Consider the following 19,987-nt stretch of genomic DNA (forward strand, 5'->3'; position numbering starts at 1 on the left):
AATGAAGGGATTAAACTCCATGTGATTGGATTAATCAATTGAAATTTCAAATACAAAATCATAACATTTGATGGATGGACTGCTGCACCTAATGTCAAAAGAGCAAAAGAAAAAGACCAAGCAATTTCAATAGATGCGCTAACTTTCAAATATCCAGACCTAAGCAACTTCATCTCCATAGAAAGCAAAAGATACTAAGCAGCAGCGAGTGTAAGTGTAGTTGACCATTTTCTCTCCACAAATAAGCTTCTTCTTGCTGAAACATCACCCATAACAAAAGAAAATAGATGAGTAAATCCATTAAATCACATACTAAGCAATCAGTAAATTAATCCCAATTTTTTTACAAATTAATATAGTGGTTACCTCAATCAAGAGCTAGTTGGAGGAGATGAACTTGATTGGCCATGCGGTTGTACTAAGAACTACATCTTCAATAAGAAAAAATTCACGTGTTGGCCGGAATAAGGGTTGGCCTCCTACAAGTACCTCAAGGACCCAAACTTTCCAACAATCTGGTCCAAGTGGCACAAAGTGCACATTATCTTCAGGTTTTGTGGATGAAATTTCAGCAAGTGCAAAAACTTCTCCACTTCCTGTCCAATGTAGTAGTTTGCACTTTTTCCCTTGAAGATTGGCAGAATTACCATGATGGTGAGTAGAAAAGGCCTCAAGGTTAACCAATTTGGATAGAAGGTTAGCAGATTTAGCTTTATGGTTGGCCGAAGAGGCTTCAAGAGCATCATTCTTAATAGCTTTCTGGTGTGTCGAACACCCATTTCAGCAGCTTCTTTCATGTACCCACTACAATGACGTGAGCACTCTTTGGCTGCATAACGCTCTGTCATACATCCTTCGGGTCTAGCACGATTTTTCACATATCCTTTCAATACCTTCATATATCTAGTTCACGACATAGAACTAATGAGCATTAATTGAAATGTATTTGTGAGGTTTTAATGAAGCTTAAATCAAATTGCATATGTATATAAATATACTGAAACTTAATGAAAGAGTACCTTTCGAATGGGTACATCCAACGGAATTGGACTGGACCACCTATTAGGGCTTCTCGACTAAGGTGAATTGTCAAGTGAACCATAACATCGAAGAAACATGGAGGAAAATACCTTTCAAACATACATAAGGTCTCTGCAACATTGGCATCTAGAGATTCCAATTTATTTTTGTCAATGACTTTTTGACACAATTCATTGAAAAATGAACATAGCCGAAATATGGCAATCCTTGGTTCATTTGACAAAAGGCCCATTAATGCTACTGGTAGTAATTGTTGTAATAAAACGTGACAGTCATGCGACTTAAGGCCTAAAATCTTACAATCTTCTAATGAAACATGACTTGAAATGTTAGAGCTGTAACCATCAGGTAATTTTAACTGTTGCAGTCTCTCACAAAACACTTTCTTCTCTTCTTGTGTTAACATGTGTGGTCCTGGAGGCAAATTGATATTTTCCCTGCCCTTTGTTTTTCTCTTCGTATTCAAAAGTGTCCCAACTATGCTCTCACAAATATTTTTTTCTATGTGCATCACATCTAAATTGTGACACAAAAGTAAAGTTTGAAATATTAAAACAGAAAAAGGTTTTATAAGTACATATGAAATCACATTGAAAAATGAAAGGGTAAAGTAAAACAGATATGACATGTAAATAATGCTATTTGAAATTTCTAACCTCCCAATAAGGTAGATCAAAGAAGATTGATTTCTTTTTCCACGGCCAAATAGCATCTGCATTCTTCTTCTTTCTTTTCTTTCCATGCTTTCTCTTTTTTCCTACTTTTCCCCAATCATTCTCCCAATTCTTGACAACATCTACAACTTGTAAACCATTTAACATTCTAGGCTTAACCCCATGTTCTTCCTTTCCATCATACCATTCTTCAGTTCACTACTACAAAAAGGGCAAAAGACGACCAGTAAACAATGACGGTAGATCAAAAAACCGTCGTTGTTTTTTAAAAGACGACGGTAATAGAAACCCGTCGTAGAAACATACTTTAAACACCTAAAAAACGGCACACGTATAGATATTTTGAAACCATGACGCACAAAATTAAAAAAGCGTCGTCTTATTAAAGGTATTTTCAGAGTTAAAATCTGAACCTAAAAACAACGACTGCATCTATGAAATCACCGCCGTAGAAAGTAAAGACGACGATATAAAAATAAGACGCCGTGTTAATTAATTAATAAACACGACCCAATTTTCTTAGTCAGCGACGCATAAATTCAAAGGAATCTACGACGGTTAATTACAAAAAAAATCGCCGCTTTAAATTAAGTTACCACGACTGTAAATATAAATTTATCGACTTTTTAATTATAATATACTACGACGGTATCCATAACTCTACTGTCGCATAATTGTACTAACCACGACGGTTTGTTAAATTAACGACGTACAAATTTTATGCAATTATTCGTCTATCATTACCAGAATGAACTCTGTTCCTCATCATAATCGAACCATAATGAACAAAGGCAATGTTTTAGAAGTGGATGATGTGCCAATTACTCTCACAAGGAGTTTGAGGGCAAGAAGCTTGTCTCAGCCGCCAAGGAAGGTCTCAAGCTTGATGAGAGAGAAGACGAGGCAAAGAAGAAGGAAGAGTTGAAGGAGAAGTTTGAGGGACTCTGCAAGGTTGTGAAGGATGTTTTGGGTGACAGAGTGGAGAAGGTTGTGGTGTCTGACCGTCTGACCGTGCTGGACTGCCAACATGGAAAGAATCATGAAGGCTCAGGCCTTGAGGGATAACAGAGCGGCTGGGTACATGTCGAGCAAGAAGACCATGGAGATCAACCCAGAGAACCCCATCATGGAGGAGCTGAGAAAGAGGGCTGATGCAGACCTTGTTCTCCTTCTGTGCAGAAAGACAATTTTTTAGATGATGTGTGCGTGTTTGTGTCTTTCAGATACACAAACGCGCCCACACATCAACATCCAAACTGAAAAATGAAAGCGAGATGAGACAGAGAGGTGATGTGCCTTCAGAGAATTGAGAAAAAGTTGAAACCCTAATTGAAAAATGAAGACGACAGAAAGACAGAAAACCCATTATTTATAAACAAATCTTATATACCACGTCGGTGTTTTAAAATATCGACGTTTATATATAACATACATGTCGTTTAAATTTAAAATAAGGTCGTATAAATTATTTAACAACGACGCTATATAAAAACGACGTTGTAATTTTTTGGAAAATTAATTTATTGTGTAATTAAAAAAATTACACGTCGGTATGAGTAATTAAAACGACGTGGTATTAATTTTTAACGTCGTTATTATTGAATATAAGGTCGTTTGGTGAATTGGAAAATGACGATTCATCTTTTTTGAAGAAACATGCGTCGTGTAATTCGATTTCAAAACGTCGTTTCATTAAAACATACCGTCGTTGAAAGTAATATTATAGGGCAGTGTTAACAATAGCGCCGTATAATGTATCATACTAGGGCGCATACTATTAATAGCGTCGTTGTTATGAAAAGGTTTTTTATTATTTTAAACTTTTCGCCTTCCTGACCCATACTTGCATTGGTTGCAAACCCGAGAAAAACTTTCAAGCTTTTCTCATTTTTCATTCTCCAAGAACTGTTTCAAACTTTCAAGCTTATCTCCTCTTCGTCTTCATCTCTGAACTGAAACACCAAACTCCAGAAGAAAGCTTTCATCGCAAGCAAAGGGTAAGCATTTCTGGAAGGATTTTTGTTCCTGTTTTGCATGCGCATATCATTTTCGTTTTTTTAAATCTTTTTACATTTTTTCTTTCCAAGTTTGATAAAATTTGCAGACAAAGACGAAAAGTTTCCAAGTTTGAACACTACTCTGGTTCTTTTACTTCAACTAAATAAGACGACGGTGGCTTATTATTTACGTGGTTAGATTTATAGACCACGACGGTTCGTCAGTCACCCTAGCGTCGTGTGAAAGTGTTCGTCGTTGTTTTTTAAAATGATATCCTTTTTTTGTTTTTGATTTTTAAGGATATCATTTTAAGTTTCCAAGCTTTCATCGCATGTTTGATTTCTCTGAACAATGGTTTTTGTTTCGAAAATCTTTTTAATTATTTTTCTGCTGAAAATATTTTACGTCGTTCCTAATTTGTTTTTGTGGTATAGACGACGGTATATTAATATTTACGTCGTTTTATTTTCAATACCACGGCGAATGTTTATTATTAAAGTCGTTGTAATATTTAATACTCTGTTTTTATTATATCATAAGACGTCAGTTGTTTATTATTGACGTCGTTGTAATATTTTATAACGTCGGTGATTAATTACCGTCGTGTAAATTTATTATTACGTCGTTTGTTTTGTTCTTACGTCGTTTGAAATATTATAATACGTCGTAGTTTATAAATAATCGTCGTGGTTTTTCTTAATTTCACTGATATATTTTCACTTGCAGGTTTAATTTGTCTGTAACCATGGTTTCTCAATCCCAAAGTAAGGAGTCTGGTTTGAAAAAAAATGAATCCTCGAAGAAGATGAAGTTTGTTTCATCTTCTGAGACAGAACCAGCCAGCACGGCAACTATTTCTGAGGAGGCAAAGTCAGGTCGGGGTATGAGCACAATGCCCCGTGTTGTGCAGAGAAAAATTCAGAAAATCAAGCCTGTTGTTGAGTACAATGAAGAAGGGAAACCTTATGGCCGTGCACATAATGAGATGCAGTCCTACATTGGTGTGTTGGCACGCTCCAGAGTCCCACTTGTGGACAAGAAATGGGTTCAAATATCCAAGGATATAAAAGAGCAGATTTGGGAAGCCGTTGACATGGCTTTTGTGGTTGGTAAAGGGGGCAAGCAAATGGTGTTATCTTCTGCCGCCAAGAAATGGAAAGATTTCAAGTCCACACTAACGAGGTTTCATATCCTTCCATTCATCAAGGAGCAGGATAGATTAAGGCAGCCCCCTGAAACATACAAATTCATAGAGAAAGCTCAATGGGATGCCTTTGTAGCTTCAAGGTTATCTAAAGAATTTGAGGCTGTGCATGAAGAACAATCACAGAGGAGGGAGAAACTCGAGTACAATCATCGATTGTCTCAAAAAGGATATGTTGGTTTTAAGGAGGACTTGAAGGAAATCATGCCTGGGGTAGATATTGATCGATCTACCTTATGGAAAAAAGCAAGAGAAGACAAACATGGTAACATCCCGGATCCAAAGACTGCAGAGAAAGCAAAATTAATTGTAAGCCTACTCACTCTGTTTTAAAAATTTTATTACGTCTGCTGTTATATTTTTCCGTCGTGTGAAAAGTTTTACTACGTCGAAATATTTTAAAAGGCGACGTTAAATGTCTGAATCTGGAATCCATGCTCTGTTTTTTGTAATTATATCATAAGACGTCGGTGGATTATTATTGACGTCGTGTTAATATATTAATAACGTCGGTATTTAGTTAGCGTCGTCTTAAATATTATATTACGTCGATTGTTATGTTATTGAGTCGTGTGAAATATTATATTACGTCTATTTTTTATAAATAACCGTCGTTTGTTTCCTTATTCTGACTTTTTATTATGTCCTTTTGTTAGGATGATTTGCAAAAGCAAGTCTCTGAAGGCACAATTTCTCTGTCAGGATCCAATGATGTTTTGACAATGGCTTTGGGTCCCGAGCATCCAGGAAGAGTTAGAGGTGTAGGGGCTGGGGTTTCCCCTAAGCAATACTTCAACTTACCTAGACAACAGAAGGTTAGGTTTGCTGATCAATTGAAGGAAAGTGTAAGACTTGTCCTTTAAGAAGAGACTTTGAAAATGGAGGCTAGATCAAGGGAAGAGAGTTTAAAGATGGAGGCTAGGACGAAGCAATTGGTAGAAGCTGAGAGGGAAAATTTGCTGAGTCAGCTTTCAAAAATCATCCCCAATTTTGATCCAAGCCTGCTGAAACTGAATACATTGTCCCAAATCCAAGGGCAAAGTCCCAAAAATCCAATGTCTGACAAAGCAAGCTGTTCTGGGGCACTTGATGTTAGAGCCCTACAATTTGAGGAGGATACTGCCAAGAATGGGGAACAGCAGGAGGAAATGGTAACGTCTTTGAACTTTGAATTTTCTGTTTCTCTGTTTATATTTACCGCCGTATTAAAGTTATACCACGACGCTCTTTATTAAACCGTCGTTTGATGTTATTCAGACGTCTGTAATTATTTCATACCGTCGTCTGTTAATGTTTACCACGACGGTTTATTTATTTGTTTTAATTTTTCTACAATGTCATTTATATATTTCTTTATTTCTTATAACAGAAATCAGGGGAAGTTGAAAAGAGAGTAGAAGGAAAGATACTTGAGATAGTTGAACAGGTAAATTCTCATAACTTTGCTTTTTTCAATTTTTTTTTTCAATAAAGGAATTACCACGACGTTTAATGAATGTTACACGTCTGCAATTATTTAATTGAATGTTTAAATTGTTGTACAAGCTTAGATACCGTCGTAGTATATGAAATACGACGACGTTTATTATTTACCGTCGTGTGATTAAATATACACGTCTGTAATTCTTAAATACCGTCGTTTGTTATTATTACCACGACGGTTTAATTTAATTTTTTTGCCCTTTTTGTACTATGTCTTATATATATTGAGTTTATTTCTTATAACAGAAATCTGGGGATCGTGAAAAGATTGAAGAAAAGAAAGATGAAAAGGTAAATTCTCTTAACTTTGCCTTTTTCATTTCTTTTTCAATTTTCAGACGTCTATATTTTCTTTCAACCGTCGTTTGTTTTAATTGAATGTTTAAATTATTGTACAATCTTTCTTATATATATATCTCTTTATTTATTAAAACAGCAATCCAGTGTTGGAGAAAAGAAAATTGAAAAGGTAAATTCATTAATTATGAATTTTGCATTTGAATTAGACGTCGGTTTTATTTAAACGACGTAATAAAGTATTCATTACGACGGTATTTTTTTACCGTCGTGTAACTCATTTTAAGACGACGTTTTGTTATTTAAACCGTCGTTGTTAGTTATTTACCACGTCACTTATGTTGCTTTATTTGTTCAAACAGAGTACTGAAGTACCAGATTATACAAAGCTGGAGTTGCCATCTTCTTTGTAGTTATGTTGAATCGACACTAAAGCCTCAGGAGAAGGCTATGAGCTTTATGATTGAGAAGGAGGTGTTTGGCATAGATCGTAACACCTTCGTCTTGCATGAAGATATTACCCAATTTGCTGGCATGGAAGAAATTGGGGCTACTGTCGTTGCAGTATATATGAGGTTTGTCCTTATCAAATATTCATTTGACACTCTCCTTTTGTTTAAAAAAAAAAACACTCATGGTTTCAATTCATATATTTAGGTGCCTGTTTGATCATCTGAAAGCTGCAAATATGGTGAATATGGTTGGCTTTATAGACCCTGCTCTAGTTAGTGCTGACGCTGGTTCATTAACTGAAAGATCACGTCTCGTAGCCAATCGTCTTCAAAAAACAGATGGTGAACAGATTTTCCTGATGCCTTACAATCCAGGGTTAGTCTCCAAAACAAAAGACAGGATTTTGTTTGTATGATGCTCTGCATATAACACTATTTAACCTTTATATTTATTTTGTGCAGCCGTCATTGGGTCTTGATCATTGTAAGAGCAAAGAAGGAAACCGTATATTTTCTGGATCCACTGCCTAGAAATCGGTTTGTGGATGAGGACGGGAAAAACATTGTGAACTCTGCTCTAAAGCACTCCAAAGCAACCAAGCAGTGTAGAATGCGGGTATTATGTCATGCGCTTTATGAGAGACATCATAAAGGATACTTCCCTGGAATTTGAGAAGATGGTAAGAAGAAAATTTTCAGATTTATTTTTATGTGGGTTTTTATATTATCAACGACGGTAAATTAAAAATACCGTCGTTGAATATATATACTACGTCGGTGAATGAATAATAGCTTCGTCTATGAGATTAATCTTTGTTTATGGACTGCAGTTTGCCAAAGGAAAGGATCAAGCGCCATACCCCCAAGCTGCCATTGAAGAAGTTAGGAAAGAATGGGCAGAGTTTGTGTGTGTTCATATGGAGTAGAGGAATTTTAGCATACTTAAACATTTTTATAAAATGTACAAATTTTGTTAGAATTAGACAAGTTTTTGTACAAAATTGGTTAGAATTCGCAAGTTTTTGTTGAAATCAACGTCCCTGTAAATTTGTTGAGGTTTTCATGTTGTGAAAAACCGTAGTTTGTTCAAAAAGACGTTGTATATACATAACAACGTCACAGTTTTTAAAAAAGCGACGTAAGAGGTTTTTCAAACGACGCTCTTGGTTCTATAGAGGACGTTGTTTTTTTGATATTAGACGGCGAGAAGTTAAGAGTTGTGGTCGTGGAAAATATTTTGTACGTCGTTTTATGTGCAAAAATGGTCATGGTTTAGAATTTAAACGACGTTTTGTTTTAAAATTAAGTCGTTTATAATAATTTAAAACGTCGTTAATTTATTAACGCCGACGTGGTTTGTGGGTTTTATTCATAATATTTTATTCCATTTCATTCAAATATTCATAATAAATTGAAAATAAATCCAAAAAATGCAACGTCAACTCCTATGAAGTCATTGAGATATTTTCTTCCCCCTTAAGCTTTAAAAAATTAAGTTTGAGTTATACAAATTTAAAATTACCACCAAAAAGGAAAATGTTTTCATGAGTCACAACATCACTTATACTTTAATGGTTTAGGGTTTAGGGGGATGAAGGTTTATTTTTGGGGTTTAGGGTTTATGGTTAATATATATTAGGCCCTAAAACCATAAATCCTTTTCTATAATTATTTAAAAATATATATATAATTTATGGTTTATATTTTATGGTTTAGGGTTTAGGGTTTAGGGTTTAGGGTTTAGGGTATAGATGTCATATTTAACGACGGTTTTATTGTTTTCCGTCGATGATTTACGAAGAGCGCATTTCTAAACCTTGGTTTCTTTAAAATGACGTTGTACACACATAACAACGTCATAGTTTTTACCAAGCGACGTAAAAGGGTTTACAAACCGTCGTATTATAAATTTATAACGACGGTAAATAATTCATAACTGACGTAGTTATCACAACTGCCGAACGACTGTATTTTAATAAACCGACGTGGTTACTTTGGGGTTCTGAAAACGACGTCGTTCTCTTTTTAATACTCGCCAAGTGACTTTTGGATTTCCAATGTAGTTATGACGGCGCTTGTTTATCTAAACGGACGTTGATTATTAAAATATGACGTCGCTATGTATATTAGAACCGATGTTGTACTTATATAATTTGTTTAAATATGATTTTGTCACGCGTTTTTTAACTCTCAGTTTTCAATTAGGGTTGCAGAATGATTCCTCACAAGAAATTGTCTTTCTGAAAGCAAATGGGTTTGCAGAATGATTCCTCACAAGACCAAGCAAATGGGTTTGCTACATCCTCCTGTGTAGCAAGGGTGGAACCAGCTTTAGAACCTGCATGGGTTTGCAGACGCACAACCCACAACAGGATCTAAGGCTGGTTCCCCCCTGCTACACAGAAGGATTGAGGTTGATCACTGTGGAAAAGGGGACTACAATGTAACCAGGAATCGAGGAGTGAGCTTTTCACACTTTGTTGATTTTGATTTTATGAAATTATTAGATATTCATCTGTGGCTGTGCAGAAGCTTGAGAACAAGAGGAAGGAGAGGGCCCAGCTTGCATATGAGAGGAAGAAACAGTTGAACAAGCTGAGGGTGAAGGCAGAAAAGAAACCACGATGTATTTGCCAAATTTGTGTACATATATTGTGTAAATATTGATCAATATTTAACACGAAGAGATTTGCCTTTTAAGATGAAAATATTGTTGAGGATTGAGAATTAAATTTTGTTTTGTGTTAAGAAAGATATTACCAAAATAAAAGAAAAATTAATTAATTTTAAAAAGCTATAAAAATAAGACGGCGGTTTACAGAGAAGGCAGACGTATAAATTGAAAAAATACGACGGTAATTTGAACTTAGGACGTGGTAAATAAACACGACAGTAGTGTTGTAGGTACCGTCGTAGTATGCTCCAAAATAATAAGTCGATAAATTAATCTCTCGCGTCATGGTATATTATTTAACACGTCGTTTTTTATAATATACCGACGTGTATTAATTACATATACACGTTTAGGTCGTGGAAAATGGTTTGTACGTCGTTTTCTGTGTAAAAATGGCCATTGTTTTAACTTTAAACGACGTTTGTTTAAAAATTACATCGTTTATTATAATTTAAAACGTCGTTAATTTATTAACGCCGACGTGGTTTGTGGGTTTTATTAATAATATTTTATTCTATTTAATTCGAAATATTTATAATAAATTGAAAATAAATCCAAAAAATGCAACGTCAACTCCTATGAAGTCATTGAGATATTTTCTTCCCCCTTAAGCTTTAAAAAATTAAGTTTGAGTTATACAAATTTAAAATTAAAACCAAAAAGAGAAATGTTTTCATGAGTCACAACATCACTTATACTTTCATGGTTTAGGGTTTATATAAATTTTGAAAAGGGATTAGGGTTTAGGGTTTTATGGACGAGATATTTTAGGACATAAAACCCTAATCCCTTTGGAGAAATTATTTTTTTTTAAAAATATATATATAATTGTGGTTTTATTTATTAGGGTTTAGGGTTTAGGTTATATTTGTCTATTAGGGTTTAACGACGGTAGTTTGGTTTTGCGTCGTAAAGATATTTACAACGACGTCATTTTCAAAATAAGCGTCATGTTTAGGTTGAACTTTTAACGACGATTGTGTTTCTGTTTCCGTCGATGTTTTTTAAAAAGCGCGCTTTCTAAAAATTTCACCTCGACCTAAAATTTTCAGTTTCGCTCTAACTCTTATACAAGTTGCCAAAATTTCTGTGTCCTAAAACATTTCGCTCCGCTCTCTCACTTCAACTCTAATTCAAAGTTGGTCTCTCCGTCGAATCCAAGTTGGCCAAGTTTACAACTCCGTCGAATCCAAGTTGGCCATAAGCTGTGAGCTCTGCCTACCTGTAAGTGCAAACCCTAATCTCATGCTTGTAAATTCATTGAATGATATTCAGTTCTGTGGTAAAGGGTTTTGTGATGTTTTAATGTTGTCGACGGTATGGGTTAATGGATTTAATGTTTATTGTTTTCATGAATCGGGTTTAGGGTTTAATGTTGTCGGATCTTTTAATACTCTCTGTTATTATGAATCGAGAATGGATTTAATGTTTTCATGCTTAGTATATGTTGGTTTCGTGCTTAGTATTAATGTATATGTTGTGTTCTGAATATATTCTGGGTTCTTGAAAATAAAATGGGATTTCGAAATCTTTTTTATGCATACGACGACGCTTGTTTTAACAAACCGTCGTCTATAAAAATATACCACGACGCTTGTTTTAACTACTGTCGTGGTTCAAGTTCGCTGGCGTCTGTTTCTTGCTAGCATTAGATGATGTTTTTTTAAAACCCGTCGTCTATATATGTGTAAAACGTCTGTTGTTGTTAAAAAACTGTCGTCTGTTTACTATATTATTTGCTATTAAAACCTTATATAATCTGCTATAGTGATAGTCATTGCTTGTCTTTTCACCTTATATATGTTGTGTTCTGAATATATTTTGGGTTCTTGAAAATAAACTGGGATTTCGATATCTTTTTATGCATACGACGACGGTTTTTTTAACAAACCGTCGTTTGTAAATATATACCACGACGCAGTTTTTAACTACCGTCGTGGTTCAAGTTCGCTGGCGTCGTTTCTTGCTAGCATTAGACGACGTTTCTTTTCAAAACCGTCGTCTATATATGTGTAATACGTCTGTTGTTGTTTAAAAACCGTCGTCTGTTTACTCTATTATTTGCTATTAAAACCTTATATAATCTGCTATAAGTGATAGTCATTGCTTGTCTTTTCACCTTATTATAGATAATAGGATATAGTGTCGGAGATGGATAAGTCATGGATGCACTCGGATAGAAGATCGAAGGCATATGAGTTAGGGGTGGAAGCATTTTTGCAATTTTCTGTAGAAAATCTTCTAACTACAACGCATATCCGTTGTCCATGTGTTAAATGTGCGAATTTGAAATTGTTTGGGGTTGGAATTATAAGGGATCACTTATACTTTAATGGAGTTGACCAAAGCTATAAGAATTGGACATTTCATGGAGAACCTTGGGAACCAATTGCAACTAATAATGCTAGTAGAAATGTTGAAGAAGATGATGACCATAGTAGGTACAGTTTTGTGTCTGAAGAAATAGAGATGGATGATAATGATTTTGGTGATTTTGGATCCGATCCTTATGAGTTTGCTAATGTGATTGGGGATGGAGATCAACCATTGTACCCTGGTTGTAGAAAGCACACCAAGTTATCGGCATTAGTGAAGTTGTATAATTTGAAGGCAAAACATGGGATGAGTGATGTATGTTTTACAGAATTATTGATACTTCAGGGCGAGTTGCTTCCAGAAGGAAATACAATACCGGCCTCTTTGTATGAGGCAAAAAAGACTTTGTGTGCATTGGGGCTGAGTTATGAGAAAATCCACGTATGCCCCAATGATTGCATCTTGTATAGGAAGGAGTATGAAGATTCAACTAATTGTCCTACTTGTGGTATCTCAAGGTGGAAGGAAACCAAAGATGGATTCTTGAAAGAGGGTGTGGCAGCGAAGGTGTTGTGGTATTTTCCTCCAATTCCAAGGTTTAAAAGGATGTTTCAATCACATGAGACAGCTAAGAATTTGACTTGTCATGCTGCTAGAAAATCAATTGACGGTCAGATGTCTCATCCGGCGGATTCCCCGTCTTGGAAACTTGTTGATGATAAATGGCCCGAGTTTGGTAATGAGCCGAGAAACTTGAGATTGGCTCTTTCATCTGATGGATTCAATCCCCACAGTTCTCTAAGTAGCAGATATAGTTGCTGGCCAGTTATCTTAGTTACATATAATCTCCCACCATGGCTGTGCATGAAACGAAAGTTCATGATGTTGATTTTATTGATTTCCGGTCCTAAACAACCCGAAAATGATATAGACGTCTACTTGGAGCCTTTGATTGATGATTTAAAATCTTTGTGGGATGGGATTAGAGGAGTGTATGATGCACACATAGGAGAATATTTTACACTCAGAGCTGCATTACTGTGGACCATTAATGATTTTCCCGCCTATGGAAACTTATCTGGTTGTGTTGTTAAAGGATATAAAGCTTGTCCAATATGCAGCGATGATACACCTAGTCATAGGTTGAAAAATGGCCACAAAATTTGTTACATTGGGCATAGAAAATGGTTACCAATTAATCATCCATATAGAAGGCAACGTGCAGCTTTTAATGGGAAACCTGAATATGGCACGCCTTTGGAGCCATTAAGGGGAGAAGAAGTGCTGCATATGGTTGAAGATATTAATTACATATGGGGATCGAAAAAAGGGGGAGGTGGAGGTGAAAATGATGGTGACAGAATTTGTTGGAAGAAGAAGTCAAAATTCTTTGATCTTGAGTATTGGAAATACCTTCCAGTGAGGCATGTCCTCGATGTTATGCACATTGAGAAGAATGTTTGTGATAGTATCATTGGTATATTGCTGGAGATCCCTGGAAAAAATAAAGATGGGATTGCTGCTCGGTTAGATTTATTGAACATGGGGGTCAAAACTGATTTGCAACCCGAGTATGGAGAAAGAAGTACTCGTTTGCCTTCAGGGCCTTGGAATTTGTCAAGAGCAGAGAAGAGAGCGGTTTGCAATTCTTTCTATGGTATGAAGGTCCCTGAAGGTTATTCTTCAAATATAAAAAATCTTGTATCTTTACAAGATTCAAGACTTCTTGGCCTTAAATCACATGATTGTCATACCTTAATGCAACAATTGCTCCCTGTGGCAATTCGTTCTGTTTTGGAGAAGCCTGCAAGGTATGCAATAACTCGTTTGTGCTTCTTCTTCAATGCTATATGTGCAAAGATGGTTGATGTTTCCAAGCTAGATAAGTTGGAAGAAGATGTAGTAGTTACTTTGTGTTTGCTTGAAAAATACTTTCCACCTTCATTCTTCGATATCATGGTTCATCTAGTAGTACATCTTGTTAGAGAAGTTCGTCTATGTGGGCCAGTTTATTTTAGATGGATGTATCCGTTCGAAAGATATATGAAAGTTCTAAAGGGGTATGTTCAGAACCGTACTCATCCCGAAGGTTGCATTGCGGAGCGTTATATAGCTGAAGAAGCTGTAGAATATTGCACTGAACATTTATTTGATATTAGTACAATTGGAGTGCCATCAAGTCAGAAGATAGGAGTTTCAAAGCCATTATCAGGTTGCACAGTGAGCTTAGTTGATCGGGACCTGTTGAACCAAGCACATCTATATGTCTTGGAGAATACGGAGGAAGTTCTACCTTATATCGAGTATGAGTTTTATTCCTTAAGTTTCCATTTTAAATTATTCCTTATGTTTATCTTATATGTTTGGGACCGTAATGCTTGAATTTTTCGTGTCATGTAGGGAACATATGATCCACATCAAGGCCGCTTATCCAAAATTTAGAAAGAGAACAAAGTGGCTGCAAGATAAGCACAATAGCACTTTCATTCAATGGCTACACTTCAAGGTATATGTTATTCAATAACATATTGGACTTTTAATTTTCTTCTTTCTATGTTAGATTGAATTAAGATATGATTAATTTGCAGGTTCAAAGTGAACTTGATGAGGGAGGCAATCATGGGGTATCAGAAAATTTAAGGTGGCTAGCAGCTGGTCCAAACATGGCAGTGCCATTATATAGGAGCTATCTTATTAAAGGTGTTAAATTTAACATCAAGGCACAAGATGATGTGCGGACAGTTCAAAATAGTGGAGTTTATTTACTTGCACATACCATGCAAGTTGCTAGTGCCAAGGATAAAAACCCAATTCTCTCAAATATGGGTTTTTATGGTGTCATTCAAGAAATTTGGGACCTTGACTACCAAAAGTTTACAATCCCAGTCTTTAGGTGCGATTGGATAGATAGTACTTCCGGCCTTGTAGTCGACGAACTTGGATTTACCCTTGTAGATTTGAGTAAAATTGGACATAGGAATGACCAATTTGTTTTGGCTTCTCAAGTCAAACAAGTATTTTTTGTTGACGACCCGATGCATCATGGTTGGTCGGTAGTGTTATCAGCGCCTAATAGAGAATATAATGATGATGTTATTGGTGATGATGTCTTAGGTGATGTGAGAATTGAGTGTGAGCCATTTACTAGAGGGATGCCAAATGTTGACACATTTGATGAACTAGTGGGTGAGTTTGGGAGTCAAAATATTCGAGATGGGTGTGAAGATATATGGATTGAATGATGCTCTTGTAATTTATGAAATTATTTATGCCCTAAACAGCACTACTGTATGACATTAATTTTGCAATAAATTGTAATGTGTTTTCTTCATTTTCATTATGCAGGTTTTGGACACAAAACAATCAGTACATAAAATACTGGTTCAGTATTATAAAACGACGGTCCTTATAAAACTGTGAAAAACAGACGTCTGTTGCCATAAAATTGTCAATAAAAAACGACGTTTTGGAGCATTCAACGACGGCATTGAATTTACCGACGTCTAAAAGCGAACTAAAAGTGAAAAAAGACGACGTTATTGTGAAACAGTTATTAACGATATCACGTCGGAGAAGGATAAAGAGCCGACATGTAATTACAAATAACACGACTTCAGTACAATAATACCGACGTCTAAAAGAACAGATATCGAACCTGAACGTTACAAAAGACGACGTCTTGGATGGATTAGACGACTATTATTTTACTAAAGACGACGTATAAATAGATAAACACGGCTGTCTTTTACATGATCACGACGTTGTATATCACATACTACGTCGTTTATAGAAATAAATATGTCGTAAGTCATGAGCCTAACATATTTTCCACGTCGGTTATGTAAATATATAAGACGTAGTAAATATTAATAACGTCGTATTTTATTTATTTAAAGACGTAGTATATACATACACACGACTGCATTTGTATAAAATAGGTCGTCTATTCTTCTAAATGAAAATTTTTTGGTTCATTTTTCAATATACAGACGTCGGTTGTTTTTGTAAATGACGTTGTTTATTATAACAACGACGGTGATTTACCTTAACCGCTATTTCCACGTCAATATTAATGGAAAAAGTGAAGTAACAATACTATTTCACGACGGTTATATAAATATATTCGACGTCGTATGATTTAATAACGTCATATTTTATTTATTTAAAGACGTAGTGTTTTCTTTTACACGACGAATGTTGTATAAAATAAGTCGTCTATTCTTCTCCATGACAATTTTTTGGTTCATTTTTCAGTGTACAGACGTCGGTTTTGTTTTGTAAATGACGTTATTTGTTATAACAACGACGGTGATTTACCCTAACCGCTATTTCCACGTCAATATTAATGTAAAAAACGAAGTGGCATTACTATTGCACGACGGTTATATAAATACATTGGACGTCGTATGATTTAATAACGTCATATTTTATTTATTTAAAGACGTATTGTATTCTTTTACACGACGGAGGTTGTATAAAATAGGTCGTCTATTCTTCTCCAGGACAATGTTTTGGTTCATTTTTCAGTATACAGACGTCGGTTGTTTGGTTGTTAATGACGTTGTTTGTTATAACAACGACGGTGATTTCGCGTCGTGGTTTTACTTTGCAAAAGACGTCGATCGATTTTACGACGGTTTGAAAACCAAATTCACGACGGTGAATTCCCGTCGTCTTTTGCCTTTTTTGTAGTAGTGGTTGTTCGAAAAGGATGATTGTGAACAAGAAACCATCTATGGCCCATGAATGCAAACTTATGACTAGAGTCTAGCCATAGAGAACATGTGTTAACACCACATATTGGACATGCTACTCTACCCTTTGTGGGATGCCCGGATAAATTTCCATAGGCAGGATAATCACTTATGGTCCACATCAAAATAGCTTTCAAATTGAACATGGATTTACTAAATGAATCGTACACCTCAACCCCATTGTTCCAAAGCTCTTTTAAATCATCAATTAGTGGCTCTAAATATACATCTATATCATTTCCTGGCTGCTTGGGGCCCGAGATTAATAATGACAATATCATATTATCCTTCGTCATGCATAATGAAGGGGGAAGATTGTAATTAGTAACTAGCATCACCGGCCAACAACTATATCTAGAACTAAGATCACCAAAGGGATTAAACCCATCAGTTGAAAGGGCCAATCTAAGATTGCATGGATCCGATGCAAAACTAGGATACTTACGATCTATTTCTTCTCTTTCATGTGTTGGTTCCACAACACCATCATCTTGGAAATAAGCATCTCTATACATTCTATACATATCAGGCATTTCTACATCTTCATGATGAATAGATGAATTTGACATTTCTCCATGCCAAACCCAATTATTGTACGTAGGGTCAAATCCAAATTCAATTAAATGATCATACACTACATTGGAAGTTTGGTAGCGCATGTTTAGACAATCCTTGCAAGGGCATATTATTTTTTCTGGATTCTCCTCCTTAGCTTGAATTGTATTGACAAAACTCCGTGCTCCATTTTGATACACTAGTGAATTTCTACAAATGAAAACTAGTAATTTTATTTGGACGATCACAAAGACATCTTACATCTGAGTAAAATAGAGTTTAGAATATAACCTTGGGAAGTATGCCCATTCTTTATCCATTGCTAGTGAACAACTTGTTAACTTAATCTGTTTAAACCTACTCAAGGACCGAAAAACCAGTCATTGCTACTGACAACGACTTTGGTTTTTATCAGTCATTACTACTCAACTAATGCTAACTTTTATTCTGCATAAACAGAGAGAAGAAACACAAAAAGCAAAAAGCAAAAGAAGAAACACAAAAGAAAGAAATGCTAAGGCAAGCAACTCATGCTAACTTTTATTCTGCATAAATAGACACACAGAGAGAGAGAGAGAGAGAGAGAGAGAGAGAGAGAGAGAGAGAGAGAGAGAGAGAGAGAGAGAGAGAGAGAGAGAAGCTAATAAGCAAAATCAATCACACACCAAGTTGACTCAAAGCACCAAATGGGACCAACCGTGTAATGGGTCTTGATGACTCAAACCCTAACCTAGGCTGATTTCGATTGAATTCAATCAAAATCTAATTAGAAATACACAGGGAATCTAGATTCAATACAATCAAATCAGACATGCAAATGGAAACCAAATTCAATCAAATATAATCAAACATTCACATGGAATCTACAAAAATAACCCCAATAAAATCAAGATAAGCAAATCTAGAATCCAAATCAACTCTAAAGCTATAAGAAAACTCATAATCAAGCATTGGGGGTTAGGGCTTTAGAGAATCGTACCTTTGGAATGTCACTGAGAATTCAGCTTTGAAGCAATAGGGATCCAGCAATAGTCTTCTCGCCAATGAGGAACTGGAGCTCTTGATTAACGACACGCAGAGAGAGAATCCAGAAATTGTGAGAGAGAATCCAGAACTTGTGAGATGGAGATGGAGAGAGAAGTGAAGAGGGCCTGTTCACGTATGAATGAAAAATAAAACGAGGGAAATTATGTTTTCTGGCGGATTGCAAATATATCGGGGGTTTTGGGAAAAAAAAAATTTGAATTACCCATACTCAGTCTCATGCTGTATTATATATTAAAAAAAATGTGCATTTACGGCATATATACAATCACACCATTAAAAAACACAAAAGTACCTTTTTTAAGGCATGTTTTCGTATGCCGTAAATATTAGTTATTAACGGCACGCTTTACTATCTTTTTAAGGCGTGCTTTGTCATATATCGTAAATGTCAGTTATTAACGACACGCACAAAAAGCGTGCCATAAATATCAAATCGTAAAAACTTCAATTTGGTGTAGTGATTATACGCCTCACACTCATTAAATTGGTTTTAAATGGAATGCTCCAACTTTGTCGTCATATTGGGAAGACATTCTATGGTATCAAATATTGTATTAGACCAAATATACGGTACCGGTGTATTAAACCCTTAAAATTAATGATACTACACTATTTAATGAACAAATGACAATGACCAACCAATCGATGAGTCATAATGACCTAACGAATGTGGTATTTTCAAGTATTTTACTGGAGTTCGTACTATATGTCATTTTGCTTTTCGTTGGATTCTTTCACTAATAACCCACGTATCTTTTTTTTTTGAGAAATTCTAGGATTGCATTCATAATTCAGCCAAAAAAGCCATTAGCCACAAGTGGCCAAAACAAACTAGCCACAAAGGGCGATTACAATAACGGAGCGGTCGAATAATAAAATTAAGACAATCTGGTGCGGCTCCACTAACGATCACGCAGGATCGAATAAACTCTGGTATAGGCAGTGACGGACCTATTAAGGCGCAAGGAGGTGCAACTGCACCTCCCCTCGCCGGAAAAACCATTGTAGGTGCTTCAAATTGCACCTCCGCTCAGTTGGTGGTTGTGAACTCCAGCAGGCCCATAGCCTGTGCGGATTGTGCTACTACACAGGGCCCCCAAAAATCAAGGGCATCCAAACAAAGAAGACAGGGCAAGGAAAACCTTGAAATTTTGGAGTTGCGGAGCCACAATTGCGCGAGGAAGAAGACGACTGTGTGCTGATGTTTCTTTTAGGTTTCTCTCTCATATTAAACGGCCCCGTTTATGACTTAGTTTGATTTAAAATTGAAACGGGGCGTTTTGTTACTTTTTAGTATAGTTTAATCCTATTCAATTGCAACCAAATAAAAAACAATTAAAAAAAATGAGACGGTGGTGCTCTGCATCCCTACCTCTCATGTCACCTCATGACTCATGTTATTTAGTTCTGATTGGGCTTTGACTCTAAAGCCTTATTATTATTATTATTATTTTAACATCTTATTATTATTATTATTATTTTCAGTTTTTCAA

General features: G+C 35.7%; 1 protein-coding gene across 1 annotated transcript; it reads right to left on the minus strand.

Annotated features, from left to right (window-relative positions):
- Positions 1–373: 373 nt before the first annotated feature.
- Positions 374–18,624, minus strand: LOC148293259 (uncharacterized). The gene is made up of 4 exons (XM_088256080.1): positions 16,834–18,624; positions 1,700–1,906; positions 1,020–1,584; positions 374–903 (listed from the first exon to the last, which is right to left on the minus strand). The coding sequence occupies exons 1-4, from the start codon at positions 17,549–17,551 to the stop codon at positions 480–482; spliced, it is 1,914 nt and encodes a 637-aa protein (XP_088112206.1). The 5' UTR covers positions 17,552–18,624; the 3' UTR covers positions 374–479.
- Positions 18,625–19,987: the final 1,363 nt, after the last annotated feature.

The sequence above is a fragment of the Prunus avium genome, chromosome 7 (genome assembly GCF_965620075.1).
Source record: "Prunus avium chromosome 7, drPruAviu1.hap1.1, whole genome shotgun sequence".
NCBI lineage: Eukaryota > Viridiplantae > Streptophyta > Magnoliopsida > Rosales > Rosaceae > Prunus > Prunus avium.

Bases quoted from the DNA above. Each gene is read 5' to 3' on its own strand.
- LOC148293259 (XM_088256080.1), bottom strand. From the start codon at position 17,551: ATGCGCTACCAAACTTCCAATGTAGTGTATGATCATTTAATTGAATTT. The intron at 1,907-16,833 runs CTACTACAAAAA...AGTAGTGAACTG, and splicing joins TCATCCTTTTCGAACAACCA to AAGAATGGTATGATGGAAAG. The intron at 904-1,019 runs GTACTCTTTCAT...GTCGTGAACTAG, and splicing joins TGGATGTACCCATTCGAAAG to ATATATGAAGGTATTGAAAG.